We start from the raw sequence: 16,970 nt of genomic DNA on the forward strand, positions 1-16,970 counted from the left end.
CACAGAGCCACGTTGTCCATTCTTTCAAGTTTAAATTTTCTTTTCACGAGTTAAAAAACCTTCGAATCATCACTACATTGCGAAACAATATTTAATTTAGCTTTGGCTTAAGGCGACGCATAGCTAGCACGTGCGTTGTGTTGCATTGCGTGTCAAACTTATTGTACAAACGGCTGTTTTATGTTCACATCTGAGCTTTGTGACGCGATTATAATAAGCTTAAAGACCAGGAGACCAAATGACAGCTGGTGTTATTTCTAGGGGTCAAATGTCACGATTTACAACAAAACTGCAGCACTTGAGTTGGCATAAGATGGGCATATTCAAATGTACTTAAAGTCTCAGTAGCAGTTCATGTGTGAACTGGATGCAACGCAGAAACTGACCCACATGAGGACGATTGCTTGTTGTGGTAACCTCGTTTGCTGCTGCTTGTGGCCGTTTTTATTTATTTATTTGTATTGTTTGCAGGGATTCTACATCTTAACGTATTTGTTTTACATCACATCCAAGTTACATAACCAATATATTACTGTTATTATTGCACTTAAGGTCTACAGACACATTCACTGTCCAGATCATATCAGTGTAACAGCAGGTCTCATTCACTGGACAGTTTGTCAAACACAGGTTTAACTATCATTAATAATGGCAGCGTTCCTTTTTAGGTCCTTGCTAGTGTGCATGCTGCCTTCACTGACACACCTAAAAAGGAACAGATCTATTATCAATGTTATTAGTTACACCTGTGTTCTAGTCCACCATGTTTACGTCCAGCTGTCTAGCCTAACTGTATGCAAAATACACGTTATTGACGGCACATTACAGCAACAATACCTTAAAAATAAACTTTTATCTGTACTGTATGACGCAACCGTTTACTCCCTTTTATGTGGAAGCTGGTTACCTCACATTCAGTGATTTACAAGAAACTGTTTTGCTCAACGATGTTCTTAATATATTCATTTTAAGAAGGAAAAACAGGTGTAACTAATAACACCACTATACCCGAATGGAATGCAGCCATGATTCATTTTACTTGTTACACCTGTGTGTGTGTGTGTGTGTGTGTGTGTGTGTTTTTTGGCAAGTCAACATGTCCTTTTGTGAGAAAAATCTGTTGGTTTCCCGTTTTGTTTTTGTAAGTTTCACCTCACTTGTACCGAATAAAAATATTAACTGAAAATAACTTTTTGTTGAGTGAAAACATTAAATGCAGTTTGGATGCTGTACCGGGGTCTCCCGCCGGAGGGCAGCAAACTGCTCCGTTTACAGCGGAAGTGACGCACGCTGCTGTTCTTATGCTGCCTTCCGGGACTGTGGGAAATAATACTTTCCTTGTGTGCTGTTCAGTTAGGTGACAAGGTAAGTGTGCATTTCTCACATTTTAAGATAAAAAAGGACTTCGAACAATTATTGTAAAATAATTACGAAGTAGTATCAATAGAGAACAATAATATTTTTCTTTCTTGCTGCTTTGTAGAAAAGAAAAATGCTAATATACTCTGTTTAGCCTGCACTTGTCACTGTTGTTTTTAACCAAATAAAATATATTATTGACATTACCTGACCAAGCAGATGTTGATGCAACATCTCTGATTTGTTCTTGCCATTTACTACAACGGGAAACTCATACGACATGATTTAGTTCTTTGGGTATCACTTTTGCCATGACTTCATAAATGTTGAAATTGCACCAGAATAACGTTTATATCGGGCTTCAACACAAGCAACTTAATTTCTAAAATGCGTCAAGATCCTCCCAAAACCTTTACATGGGTAAGTGCTGTTATAACTTATAAAGAAGCGAATGTGCCCGGATGAAATGTGAAACCTTTTTTTCAGAATTGCATAATTCGGAGCTGATGCGGACACGTGAAGGCATCACCAGCAGCTCGCTCAGTGGAGCCGGGCTCACTAACAGGCATGTACACATGTAATTCAAATTGATTGTCCTATAGTGAGTATTAATAACCATAAAAGTTGAGATGCATGCAGTGATAGTTAGAGTTTGAAGCAGCTCACTTGTCTTACAGTCATGTACCTGAATCTGAAGTTATGTACCTGAAAGAAACGTTATAACGTTAGAAGTTATTTTGATGCACAAGTTTTTACAGACTTCCAGATGTTTGCTTAAATCGACGTAGTTCAACGCTGATAACGCAACACTGTAAATGTACTGCAGAGATTTACTCGTAACGTTAGCCTAGCCAGAAAGAGACCGAACGTCGCGCCGAACTGCATTGAAAAGCTTAGCAATTTAAATATTCCTTGATTGTTTGTAACTCTTACATATTTATCAGAACCTGATTCATATTGGTGTCTAACTTATTTGAAGCCACTCTTCAATTCGGCGTTGACAGAATTCACAGAGAATGACTAAAATTTCAACTTTACATTATAGTCATTTCATCCAGTGGAGGGCATTAGCTAGTCGGTTCTGTCTGTAAAATGTTTAAAATTCACTCAAGTGTTGCTTAATTGGTCAGAAAACGTGGTCTGTATAAAGGTATTTGTTAACTAAAGGCTAAAACGACAGATCTCCGTGCAGGAAACATTGTTTTTTAACAAAATAACCTAAGTTACTAGCCACCTCCAACTTAGCCTAAAAGAAGCAGACTAACTAGTTAAACTAATCGACAAGTAATAGACAATATAACGGAACTGATTAGCAGGGTCGCTTGATTTGAGTCACATTGCCTGCCGGCGGGCGGGGTAAAAGAGGAGAAATCACCTTTTTTGTGATCACTTTGTGACTGATTGATTGATTGATTGATTGATTTTCTTCCCAGGAGGGAGAATGGCAGGCCTGTGGAGATCATACCAAATCTTGATGAACAAATACCCCTGGACAATGCAGATAGTGACCGCTGGTAGGATTATTATTATTATTATTATTATTATTTCTTACACACTGCATTTATCCAACAACTGCAGGCCTCCATTGAAGAAAAGACAGCAGAGAAATGTCATCACCCAAACTAAGGCATCTTAATTAGGAAATTAAGAGGTGCGGAAATGTTCTTTTCTTGGTTAAGACAAAGTAAGTGTGAGTGATTAGAAAAACAAAAGGGCTTAACATTTCATGACCTTTGCTCCAGTTTACAGGGTACCTCAGTTTCAGAATCAACAAAAAGGAAAGGTCTTTGAACTGCGCTTTTTTTTTTTGTTGTCTGCTCCTTTTGAGACGATAAAGACTAAACATGCAACAGATGAACATAATCAACGTGAATGTAAAGTGGCTGTTAAGAAGATAAAACATGAATTGCTGATTACGGTATAGGATTTCCTGTCTTTTCTGCTCCTCCATATAAAGTAATGTAAAACCTTTTGGATCTTTAGACTGTCCCTCAGTCAAAATAAGGAATTATAAGACGGTAACTTCAGAATGATTTGAAAAGATGCTTCTATAATGAAGAAAACAATTAAGCCTCTAATTTACTAAAACGTGACAAGGGGAAGCCTAAAGCTCAACAACTGAGGGGAACATATCGGAGCTGTTGTGTATCTATGATCTGACCACATGTGAACAAGCTATCACTGCAAAATATAACTCTTCCTGTGTCCAAATATCTGAGCAAATTGTTTATTGTTCATATGTTTAAAGTAATCTAGTCTGCCAGTGTAGTTCAGTTTAATCACCACTAGATGGAGGCGACGCTCACCAGATGTTTGACGCACAGCAGCAGCCAAAACTGACAGAAGGTCCTTTTTCTGAAGAATGTACAAACTGTAAGACATTTACTCAAGTACGATTTTGACATACTTGTACTTTACTCAAGTCTTTCCATTTTATGCTACTTTATATTTTTACTGCACTACATTTCAGAGGAAAAATGTGTACTTTTTACTCCACTACATTTATCTGACACTTACTTACACTTACTTACTTACTTACTTACAGTTACTTTTTACATAAAAAACGTATGATATGATGCCATTCTGCATAATCAGTACTTTTGCTTTTAATATTTTAAGTACATTTTGCTGATAATACTTGTGTACTTCTACTGAAGTAACATTTTGAGTTCAGGACTTTTAATGAAGTATTTTTAGATTTTACTTAGTTAAGGAAGTAAGTAAAGGATCTGAGTACATTTTCCTCCACTAATTATTAGTCCCTGCAGCTTATATTTAAATTAATTTCAGAATTAAAGCAGGTTTAAATGCAGTTTCACTTTAATAGTCAGCATTCAGAGACGAGAAAGACGAGTTTGTTTTGTATTTTTTGGGGGGTAAAGACGTTTTTGGGTGTCATATTGTTCAATGAGTTCAGTACAACAAAACCAAATTGTATTTTTGTTTATTACCTTTGTCCAATTATTATTCAGTCAACTCTGATGAAAGCCTCCTTTATAAAAGCTTCACATGAGTGAGTTATCAAACCTTACGTTGAATGTAAAGTTATCAAATCAACCTTGTGGAGCTAATGTTTTCATTATTGTGGTATAGGTGCATTCATATTTGCCTACATTTATGACGATCAGACAGGTTTGAGGCTCTGATTGGGCGACTTAAAGTCATTCAAATCTGACTCTGAATCAAACGCTGCCTGAGATGTGAGTTACAAACATCCGTTACTCCTCTTTGATGCATGTGCGATTTGAGGTGTTAAATTTGATGTTAGAGTATTTCTTTGCGTCCACCCCTCCGTGACCTCTGTGACCTCTGAGTCTGTGTTTGTATTGAGCGACAGTCTGAAGCTCTGGAGCTTTAAGTCCGCTCGGTCCTCTCTTTACTTTACTTTACTGCCCATCAAGGCGTCTGAGTCAAAGTGACAAAGGAAGTGCTTGTATTTATTACTATTAAGGTGTACAATTGACATTTTCTGTTCGGCGAGTGTGTGTGTGAGAGTCGGTGTGTGTCCACCTTGTCACCCTAACTACCTTTATTAGTTCTCCCATGACATTTTAAGGAAAGGTTACCTCTTGTTCTGTGTTATTATGCTGTGCTGCCAGTTTTTACTGTGGTATGTGGGCTGCAGTGGGTGACATCATGTCAGTGGGGTTTAAAAAGCTTTTTCCACCTGCTGAACGCGTCTTTTATGTGTCTTTTTGTGAGTTAAGACAAAAAATAAATGGTATTATTAGCGCAGCATGTGGACTCGAGACTTGAGATTTGGTTTTAAAGCACATTAACAGTTTGGTTGTTAGAGTTTCGAGCTCTAACAGCCAGTCTGTACTCTACCTGCTCAACACAGACATAGTGGAGCAGCTAAAGAGGCAGATATTTCCCTCAGGAGTTGATCCAAACCACAGCTAAAAGGAGAGTGAGGACAAATGAATGCTGGGTTCGTAAAATGGATGTTTGCTAACACGCTCAGCGACGTTGAATCAGTGCTGTCTGTTATTGCAGCTATGAAAGTGACTCCACAGCAGTGCCTCACTAGATGTGAACGAGCTGAATGGAGATCATTTAAATGTACGATTACTGAAATGAAGCCACGTTTTTTTTACCCAGTATGCTGCTGGAGTGGACCTTTTGGACTCGTTATTTCTCCCTTGCGTTAGTGCTATCCACTGTAATACATGATGGAGCCTTCGGAGCCATTTTAGCTCCAGTTTGTTGTTGTTTTTTTATAGTTTTTTGATCGACTGTGGGATTCACAGATGTAAATATGGAACACGTAATTCTCCTGAAGCTGCAGTGAAAATAAATCGTCCACAGAGGAATAAACATCCCCTGTATCGTCATGCTCAGTGGTCGGAGACACTGTGTCCGTCTCCTGTTTGTCCTCCAGGGTCTCTAGTGGGTGCTGGTGATGTCATCTCCCAACAGCTGATCGAGAGAAGAGGATTGGCTCATCACGACGTGCGCCGGACGGCCAAGATGATGAGTATCGGTTTCTTCTTCGTGGTAAGTTAACGCACAAATATTCACAAAAGTTAAAACATTGTCTTTAAGCATTCAACAGCATCAAAAACCACATCTGCAAATCTATAAGTGTTACATACGGTTTCTTTCTGCCTCTTGTGTGTAGTCCCGTGGCAGCTGCACAATTCACCTTTCGAGCGGCGCATTTCTTTTCTGACGTCACCTCGACGTACTCGAAGCTTATTTATATTTCCATAATCGTCTTATGTTCCTCCAATCTGCTCCATCGTCATTATGAATTATAGAGAGGGAGACGTGTAGACGTTTATCTGTCGCTGTTTCATGACTCATGCATCATGTATCGTCCCTCCTCACATTAATGATATATTAAGTTTGGTAGTTTACATCTTATATAGATTCTGATGTTCAAGGAGTGAAGCAAACAGAAAATGTATATTTAACTTTTCAGAAGAAGTTTCAGTGTTTTGTTTTCCATCATTTTATTCTTTTGGCACCTCAGTTCATTTAAAAAAAAAAGCACATTTATAAGAAAAGAATCATAACTTTTTTGTTTGTTTTACAACAAAAGGGGCCAGTGATCGGCAGCTGGTACAAAGTGTTGGACAGGCTGGTGGTCGGAGGAACTAAAAGTGCTGCCATGAAGAAGATGCTGGTTGACCAGGTGAGAGAAACACTTCTTCTTCTTCTTCTTCTTCTTGTTGGTTAAAGACAAACCAAGAAGCAAAGTGGAAACGAGCTCAGTGAGGCGCCCGTACGACTGTGTGCGAGGGTCTGTTTCTGGCCTCCACTCGGCCACAATTAATGAGTCCCGACCACAGAGAGACGGTTTCCTCACATCAGGCTGACGGGAGGAAACTGTCAAATTCTGTCAAGAGTTTGGAACAAAGCGGCCTGAACAGCGTGGCCGTTTTCTGTGACCCCCCCCCCCCCACCCCCCCCTTCTCTACACAGTCTGTTGAACTGTATACATTAACACTTTAACACCAGGTAGAAATGATTAAACTAATGTGATCTTAATTAGTTTTCCACGATTTTTTCGCATCCAAACCCACTTGAAGTTGACTTCCTCTTCCTCTTTCTGTGCGCCTGTAGTTGTGTTTTGCTCCGGGTTTCCTGGGAGCGTTCCTCTGCCTCTCCGGCGCTCTGAACGGACTGACGGTGGACGAGAACGTCGGCAAGCTGAAGAGGGTGAGTTCGCGTTATGTCGCGGCGTATCTCCGGCAGCGTTGCTCCCTCTGTGGTCCTCACAGCAGGAAGCTTGTGGTTACCATCCTCTCCAAAGTCTCTGCAGCAGATAGATGGACTGGACACTGTTAATTACATACATTATGTGTTTACCCGTCTCCTGCCTTCCACCAGTGCATGCTGGGAAAGGTTCCAGTGTCCCTACACCCTGAAATAAGCAGAATACACACATTGTCAGAGAGTGGTATCACAGTTTTTACTTTTACTTGCCTGCTGTTGTTGTCAGATATTTAAACTTGGTACTGGACTCCTCTCGGCTCTGATTTGACTCGACCTGCCGTTCTATATTTATACTTGAGACTTGAGAAACAGTATTTCTTCTGTATGAACAGAGCCCGGGAAAATGAGAGTACACGGAGAGGAAGTTTGGTTTTCATTGTGAGTACAATATCTGACCTCCAACACTCACCTCTCATTATTATTAGAAACTATTTCCTGTGAAGGAGGAAAGAGGCGAGGGGGGAGGGGCTGTGGAAATAGCTGCAGTGACTCATATCTTCATATATGTGTGTGTGTGTGTGTGTGTGTGTGTGTGTGTGTGTGTGTGTGTGTGTGTGTGTGTATTTGTATGCCAGGTCAGAGCTAACTGTCATCTTGTGCCAGCTGCTCAAACGTCCGTCACCGCCTTGCTTACCCAACATGCGGCTGGTCACCATCAATTATTTACAAAAGGAGGCGCGTGGAGCTGAAAGGCCAAACTGGTAAATGTCAGAAAGGACAGAAAATAAATGACAAATGTGCTCATTACAACGAGGCCTGGCACTGAGGAAATGTGAGAGGAAAATTAATGGAGCCGCTGACCAAACAGCCGCTCTGATTGTTGAAGCCGGACACGCATCCAATAAAGACTTTGCCCCCCCCCCCCCGATGGACCAAAGTGTCTTAGTTTAGCATGCTAACATTTACCAATTAGCATGTTGTTGTAATGTTAAAACTGAAGATTTTCTGATTTTCTTTGTGACTGAATCTCTTAAGTTTTTGATTTAATGACATTTCTTGTCAGATTGTGATGGAATCCAGTTCCACAGTTTGATTTCAGTTATAGGAAATCATGATGGCACTCTACCTATTTTTTTTTTTTGACATTTAATAGTTAATAACCAGCTAATCGAGAAAATAAACAGCAATTAGATGAATTGTTATTTAGCCCTAGAACGCACTACATTTAGGGATATCGGGACACAGCTTTAGATTTTGGTGAAACTGTAAAAACATTTAACTTCCTCTGAGTTTAAGTGGCAGCAGTTTGCTGAAATCTCTGATTAATTGATCATTAATTGATTATCTGGTCTTATCTGTCTTGTATGCTAACTGTGAAAACAGCTCAGAGACCCCTGGAGGAGCCGAGAAAAGGCCCCCTCAGATTTTGACGTGTGTGTGTGTGTGTGTGTGTGTGTGTGTGTGTGTGTGACGCGGCGATCGGCGGCAGTAATTTCACCTCAGGTGGAAAAGCAGCTTGTTTGTCCGTAATTAGAAAACAGTTTCACCCCGAAAAGAAAATCAACCAGAAAAGAGATTGTAACTGGAATATTGGCTCGATGTTTTTATATGTCGAGACATGTTGAGGTGACCTTTAAGTCGATGACATAGGGAGTGTGTGTGTGTGTGTGTGTGTGTGTGTGTTTTCACCTTTTTATATTTACTGTGGAGTCTAAAAGTCTGCATCCACCACCCTTTGTTTTAGCATTTAGCAAAACTGTTTCTTTAACGAGATTACACTCATTTTCAGTTCATTTCTGATTATTTTCACAGCGTATTTAATACGTCCGAATAGATTCTGGTTCAACCGCGTCAAGCGCTTTGTAACTTTGTTGACTTGTTGAAGAGTGCTGTGTACATAAAGTCATACATTTGTTGTAGTAGTATTAGTAAATACTGGCTATTAGGACGGACAAGGTTTTAGTGTTTCAGAACAATGGACAGAAGCTGCATCTGAAAACTGTTCCTTGTTCACGTTTACACACATTAGATTAGATGCAACTTCATCTAACCAGAAGTGCAAAAGTGCATACGTTATGTATGTATGCTCACTTTTAAATGCAATATTGTTTCCTTGGCATGAATATTTATATATTATAATACTGAATATTATATATTAATGCTGTGCCATGACTAGAATGTGCTGCATCTACAGGGGGTCGATAGAGATGTCGATCATTACTAATTATTCAACCATTTCTTGGCCGTCTGCTGATTATTATTTGGCGCTGAGACTTCCTTCCTGCATTGTTTTGGACTGAAACTCTCCACCAACTGGAGTTTCAACACATCACCATTTCTCACATCAGCATTTTCCATCGCTGAACAGTGGAAACAGCCGGTAGGGGTCGGAGGGGGTCGGAGGGCTGGACCAGATACCCGAGCAGGAGGCCAGAAGTCTTAAAGTTTCTTTACAGATGTTAAAAAAAAATAATCTCAACCATCAGCGACTTCTCTATAATTTATGTGTTTGTATAATTCCTCAAAAAGAGTTTCCTCTGAAGACGTTTTCACTTCTCTGCTGGGAGTGAATGACTTCACTCACTACGTCCGCTGGTTGACAGATGGATGAATGGAAGTTGTGGATTATTGAGTTGATTAATGACTTTCTGAGCAGGTTTTGGAGACTTCCTCTAACTTCTCTCCGACTTAGCAACTCGTTTTATTGCTAAAACACTTGGACCAAACACTTCGCTCCTGGTTAAAAGTGATGCAGCGCTCATTATGATGCCAACTTTTTTAAAATTAAATTTCAATTTTTTAATCTTTGTTCGCAGGACTACACGGATGCCCTGATCTCGAATTACTATGTAAGTTCGCCCTGTATGGTTTACTTTGTAAAGTAAATATCTGTCTTATTGTGTTAAAATGAACCACTTGAGTTGAAATACATTTTCAGACGTGATCTGCATCGTCTGAATTGTTCCCTGAATGTCGTCCGTGTGTGTTTCAGCTGTGGCCTCCAGTCCAGATCGCCAACTTCTACTTCATTCCTCTGCACCACAGGTACGAATTGACTTTACGAACACGCAAACAGCTGCGTCAACACGTGTGAAGGTTGCGTGAAGTGCAAAGACGGAGAATCTATATTGGCTCAAATTATTATATCTGAAAGCCAGTTTTCTAATATCTCCGCTCTTCATTTTAGAATAAATATATTTTACGTATTTTAATTGTAAATTTCTATTTTACATTCGTGACTCTTGACTTCTTTTACTTTGTTTATTTGGCAAATTCCTCGGCAATGAACCTGTTTCTGATTCTGGAAATCATCAGAACCGTAATTATAAATTAATGATTCAATTAAATTGGTTAAATATGTGACGTCGTCCTGCTTGCAGGTTGGCTGTCGTCCAGATTGTTGCTGTCGGTTGGAACTCCTACTTGACCTGGAAGGCCAACAAGATGTGAACGGCGATCACAAGTCCGGCCTGAGTTGTTGATGACGATGCTGACGATGATGATGACGATGATGAGTAGACACTCATTTGTAGTGTCTGTGTGACACGGGACGTTCTGGTCCAACTTACTTTAGGCTACTTAGTCTTCTGATATTTCCAATGTGTAAAACTGTGACTGAGTCACTCATAAAGGTCGGGAGAAAGTGCTCGTCTACTCTGAATGACAAATTCACACTTGAAAGTCAAACTTGCATTTGCAGAAATGTCTGTGAAAGTTTGTTATTTATGGAAATGGGATTTGGCAGTTGTGCCGCAGTGCAGCCACACATACGCACACACACACACACACACACACACACACACACACACACACACATTAACACCTACTGTCTGCACATGAAACTTTGTAATCCGTTTAATGTATTGTTAATCACTTGAAATCATTCGTTAATAGTTCTATGTTTTGTCTCATCATGAAGGAAACTTCCCCCTCAGATCCTCCTCAAGTGTACAAGTTTCCTGTTTTTGGATTTATATATAAATGTACATTAAGTTAGTGAGAAGACAGCCACAATCTTTAATGCCTCATCAGTAAAGTCTTATCAGGTGCAGGATGCAATGCATTCTGGTCTGTTGAGGCTTCTGTGGGTGAAGTATAGCATCCGCTTTTTTTTTGAAATAAATCATGACTCTGGAAAGATGCGCTTGTTCTTCGATGCTGACAACAAAACCCGATGATGAAAGAGTAGTTTGACATTTTTGGAAATACTTTCATTTGCTCTCCTGCTGAGAGTTAGATGATGTCACGATGATGAACGTCTGTACGGCATGCTGCTGATTAGCTTAGCTTAGCTTAGCACAAAGACTGGAAACGGGGGGGGGGGGGGGGGGGGGTGTAACAAAATCCACCTCCCAGTGCCTCCTGAAGCTCACTAGTTGACACGTTATGTATCTTGTTTGTTGTAAACATGACAAGTTGTGGTTTTAACAGGGGTCATGTGCTGGACTGTTCACTGATGGGCGTCTCTGCTGGTTGCCTGGCAACTGTGCCTGCCCAAGAAATGGTCATTTTACACCTTGTTTTTTGCACAGATTAAACAAACAAGATATATAAAGTGTTAACTAGTGAGCTTGAGAGGTGCTGGTCAGTGGATTGTGTTACCTTTGGACACAGCCAGGCTAGCTGCCCCCCCCCCCCCCCCCCCCGTTTCCCGTCTTTGTGCTACGCTAAGCTAAGCTAAGCTAACTGGCTGCTGCGTCTAGCTTCATGTTCACTGTACAGACACGAGAGCGGTGTTGATCTTGTCATCTAACTCTCAACAAGAAATCAAGTGAATCTCCCGAAGAGTTGAACAGTCAGTGTCATTTCATTGTACACTTGTTTCTGGAAACAACAATCCATTCGAGCATCGACAATCACTGTTGACGTGTTGATTTTTCCATGTTAATGAGATCTTTATACTCTGAACGTGTACGTTTGTAATAACAAAGGCCCTCTCTGGCGTATAAGCTAATAAAGTTTTACATGAGGCGATGTCAATGGTGCGTTTGACCTCGCTCACTTTTGTGGCCAACTTATCTCTGGCTGGGTGGGGTTTGTTTGGAGGGAGATGTGGAGGCTGCTGAGCCGGGCTGTCAACCAAGTTAACTGCACACATTTTTTTTTTTCCCCCCCACACAAGCACACTTGGGCTATATCAGGGAGCAGCGAGCGAAAAAAACGTCTGACGAATCCATTGAAAATCCGCCAAATAGGGCCCCCCCCCCCCCCCCCCCCCCACCCCGAGGGATGTGAGCCTCTCCCCAGAAAGCTGGAATCCATTTTTGATTCAGCACCAAAGCTCGCTGTGTTTTAAGTTCAAACCAAGGTAATTAAATGAAAATGCGGTACACGGTCTTGTTAGCTCTCTAACCTGCACATGAAGCGCGATGGAGCTGACGTGTTTAAAACGTTCAGTTAACGTCACAGAGACTGAATGTGGGGTTTAAATGGCACCAGTGAGCACCAGTAACGATACTGATGTCTTCTATGAGAGACTACTGGTGGCTGTTGATGGCTGATGTAGAATTTGTACATCCAAATATGCACAGACTTAAACTAAAGTCATAAACCTCCTGTTTGTTTTATCAGTTTTGAGGCCTTTATTGGACATTAATTTGTATTTTTAGTTTGCGTCTGGTCTGAAGGACCCCAGAAACTTTCTCTATAGTGTCAAATGTTTTGAAAAAATATATCCTTTGTTTATATTTATTATGACTTTGACAGCATCAGTGTGTGTGTGTGTGGTTTGATTGAGTGAGTTGGTGACAGTTTGGGGTCATTTGCTTATTTTGCAAGGCCACTGTCAATCAAATTAATTAAACACACTGGTGCTCAGAAGTACATGACACCCCCCTTTGTTGTTATCCCAACTGAGAGCTGCAGACTAGAAACAAACACACAGAAAAGTCTCGTGTGAAATGACCAAAAAGGCAGAAAATGTTGAGACCACGTCAGAACCAACGCTTCATAACTAGACGCTCGTTGAGAAAATTGGTTTTTAATGCATTTAAATAAACTTATATTAGTGGGTGGACGTGTTTGACAAGTCCTTGAGGATGTTCCTGGAGTAGTTGAGGTCTGAGACTCCAGTAAGTTTCCCCATTAGAGAATAAACAGAGAGCCGAGAGACAGAGTCTGTCACTCGTCTGGCTTCCTGGCAGGTTATTTGTCTAACGTGGATTTATTTCGCGGTGTGTAATTGTTTGTAAACACTTCAGAAACTCCGGTCTGGTCAGAATATAATATATAATCTAATAACGATGTAGAGTTGCAGCCAGTTCAGCACCACAGACAGCTCCCAGCTTCATTCACTGCAAGTTTGAAGAGATTTTTCATCTTTTTGTTCAGCTGATAATAAAATAAAGTGTTCAACTAACTCCTATTGATGTGAAAAGAAGATTAACACTTAATTTATTGTGTTTTCCCATCTTGTTGCATCACTTTGGCTTTAAAGGATCTACAGAACCTGTTAATCCTTAATTTTCCACTTTAATTCAACCTTAAACCCTCGTGTCCAGTTTGATCACGTGCATTAAAAAATACCTTATTAGTCAAATTTAGAAAGAAATAAAAAGCTGGCTGAGGGTATCCAACACCAAGAAGCCCCAATAAGTCTATAATAGAACCCTTCCAACTTTCTCAAGGAATCCCCAACCTCAGAGACCCCCACCCCTCAAGGCCCCCTGTGTCCTCCTCTTGTACCCCTGGGAGGTCCCACATCCCACCCTCATAGGAAATAAACCTGAAAACAAATGCAACCTTTATTTTCTGTCGGTCACAGCATCCCCAGCTGTCCCTCAGGACTATATTGCCTTGTCGTCTCGATAGTTGTCCAGTTTCCAAACCGGTCTCTGTGCTTGCATTGACGTCAAAGGAGCAGGCTGGATGTATAAAACCCTCCGTCCTCTCCGGTAGACGCTCACAGGGACTTTCCAGACTCGGCTCCGACCTGAACTCTCACCGGCACCGACCACAAAGTTCAGCTGCAGCGTCTGGAGACGATAAAGTAAGTAAGCAGCTTTGCTTTATTCTTTTTGTTTCAGGGTCAAGTTTTGTTGAATTGGACGTATTCGTGCCAGTGAGAACACGTCGGGCAGATCATTCATATATCCTCTTCTTCTCCTCTTCTATTGTTTTCACTCAAGTTTAATCTCCAAAATATTTGCTTATTTGCTTCTTTTTTTTCTTCCGGGAAAGTGAGAAATGGCCTGAATTAGTGAAGGACTTCCAGGCTTCGCCGACAGTCTTTAATGTGAGTTCTGTGATGAACTGTCCTCTTAATAAATACCTCTGGCTGCAGGACATGAAGCCGGTCCCCCTGCTCCTGCTCCTCTCCTCGGTCCTCCTCTCATCGCACCTCCGCCCCGCCGCCGGCAGACCGCGCATCCTCCCCGGCTGGCTGGATGGCAGCGGCCGCCTCCAGACGCAGCAACTGGACGAAGTGCTCCTCAGGGCGGCCGCCGCCGGGGACAGCACCGCCTCGGATCTACTGGGCGACAACATCCTGAGGCTTCTCCAAAGGAGGAACCCGGACCCTCTGCGCCTGCTCCCACCAGAGGAGGAGAGCGAGGATGAGGCGGTGAGGACGGCGGCGCAGCTGCTGAAACGGAGCGAAGAGCCGCCGCTGTCCATCGACCTGACCTTCCACCTGCTGAGGAATATGATCCAGATGGCCAAGATGGAGAGCCAGAGGGAGCAGGCTCAGCTCAACCGCAAAGTCCTCGACGAGGTCGGGAAGTAAAGCTCCATTTCTTCTTCTTCTTCTTTTTTTTTTAAATGCCTCATTAAAGCAGCCCAGCCGCTGTCTGAGTATCCCAGACCTCTGACATTAGTCGTTGTTTGTGCGCCTGCCTTCTTCTTCTTCTTCTTCTCCTCATCATCATCATTTTACGCACAGATGGTGCCAATTTACGCGTCACAGCATCCGCGAGCAAAACGTAAAATCTTAAGTGTTATTTAAAGACTTTGTTGGAAAATATGGAAACGGACTTCTCACCCTCACCTTCGTCACACACACACACACACACACACACACACACACACACACACACACTCCTCTCAGCACTGGACTTTTGGAAACTGTCGGGTTTCGCTGGATTTGAGCAGCGCTGTTCTTTGTCATTTGTCTCTCTGATCAAATGCTTGGAGTGAAAATGACAAAAACAAATAAGTCACAGTGGGTTGACCTAAACATGTACAAATGTACAAAGTCTTAATGTTTGTTGGAATGATGATAACGTGATATTCACCCCCTTCTATAGGCTGGTAGCTGTCAGCCCCAGCAGCTACAGAAGTCTAATGGGAGGTGCATGATGGTGATGTTTGTAACTGAACTGATGCTGTGCAGAAACCTTCTAAGATATTAGAACCGTCTTCATCCGCAATCCTAAAACGAATCAACCTTCAGATGTAATGACTCACTGTGAGTGTTTTCTGGTTCTCTCTGTGTAATGTAGTGGGAAATACAAACAAGGGGCAACTCTAACCTCCAGTTCATGGTCACAATGATAATATAACCTCCTTTAGGTTGATCCTTCAAATGAATCTTACAATGATTTAAGTCGGACTACAAAGACGGTGAGCTGTTCATTTTGTTTTCTTGTTGTTTTGTGTGATCGGTTGATATAAACGACTACTGCTAAAGGGGTAATTAAGGTACTCTGCTCAGTAAAGGCTTCATGATGGCACCGATAATGGTTCAATACTTGGTTTTATACATAAGTGTCCAAATTAAGGTGGCATTCGGCCACAATTAGCCCATAATGAACCTTAAAAAAAAAAAAAAAAGATGTTGATATCAAACGCTCCTCTGATTCTCTGTTGTTTTAAATCCACGGATTGATCAAATTTAATGTATTGGGATTGATGGGATTTGTTTGACAAAGGAGCTGAGGTGGAACGAAACACAAAACACACTTTATGTTGAGTTGTTTTCCATCCAAACCTTCCCGTCATCCTCTTCTCTGTCCTTCAGTTTGAGCGGGAGCACTATCACCTGTACTGTATCGACTGTAGCATGCTAATCGACAACAACAACAACAACAACAACAAAAGAAAAAAAATAAAAAAAAAGCTTTATAATTTCACCGTGAACATTAATGTCTGACACTGATCACATTCTTTGTTTTCGCAAAAGAAGAAAAAAAAAAAAGCTTTTTTGCCATTTATATTTTGTAATAAAAAAGTTTGAAGTAAAAACAAAAATCATCGCTTTTGATTCTGTTCATTCTGTTGTTGTGCTGATTATAAATGTATTCATCGATTATAAAATACAACTGTTTGTGACTGCTATGTGGTTTAAGTGTCATCCGATGTTTTTCCATTTGTACTGGGATTCTTCACAAAGACGACAACGGGCGACTTTTGTCCAGCTCGAAGGATTTTAATCTGAGAACACTTTCAGAACAAAATCTCAACACCTACCGGCCAGATTTCCCACTGACCTCCTGTCTAGCGCCACCATCAGGTCAAACTTTGCACTTGATCAACACTTTGGTTCATGACAAACTATCTCACAAACAAATTTTGAATCCTAATGTTTTTACTTGACCCGACGACCTTCTTCGGCGCCACCAGCCGTCAAAATATTCCCAATAAACATCAAAATGTCTGAATTCGTAGAAATCTACTGAACAGATTGATGCTCTGCAAAGAATAAACTTTGATATACTATATATTTTGGACTCTCCATGAACTCTCCTCAGAACAAGTTAGATCATATTCATGTTTCCAGGGAGATGAACACTTTTTGAAGTTGAAGTCATTTTCTGTCTTTCTGGGATGACTTGGTTCAACAGCAATGGTTCCCAGTTGGGCTCAAACTATTTACATTGGTCAACATGTTAAACGTCTCAACACTTTTTATTTAATGACCTCCACGGACTTCCCTCTAACGCCACCCACAGGACAAACCTTACACCTACATTCAGGTATTATTGCCAGTTTTAGACCAATGCATGGAAGCGATG

The 16,970-nt window shown here is 41.1% G+C and overlaps 2 protein-coding genes across 2 annotated transcripts; both read left to right on the forward strand.

The window, feature by feature from the left end:
- The first annotated feature begins 2,800 nt into the window (after positions 1-2,800).
- On the forward strand, positions 2,801-10,573 carry mpv17 (mitochondrial inner membrane protein MPV17). The gene is made up of 7 exons (XM_070926251.1): positions 2,801-2,873; positions 5,741-5,856; positions 6,404-6,496; positions 6,928-7,023; positions 9,837-9,869; positions 10,013-10,065; positions 10,401-10,573. Exons 1-7 carry the CDS (start codon positions 2,801-2,803, stop codon positions 10,468-10,470), a joined length of 534 nt encoding a protein of 177 aa, XP_070782352.1. The 3' UTR covers positions 10,471-10,573.
- Positions 10,574-14,305: 3,732 nt separating this feature from the next.
- On the forward strand, positions 14,306-14,743 carry uts1 (urotensin 1). Its single transcript, XM_070926216.1, has one exon. The coding sequence runs from the start codon at positions 14,306-14,308 to the stop codon at positions 14,741-14,743; it is 438 nt and encodes a 145-aa protein (XP_070782317.1).
- Positions 14,744-16,970: the final 2,227 nt, after the last annotated feature.

Source organism: Enoplosus armatus, chromosome 19 (genome assembly GCF_043641665.1).
Source record: "Enoplosus armatus isolate fEnoArm2 chromosome 19, fEnoArm2.hap1, whole genome shotgun sequence".
NCBI classification, from domain to species: Eukaryota; Metazoa; Chordata; class Actinopteri; order Centrarchiformes; family Enoplosidae; genus Enoplosus; species Enoplosus armatus.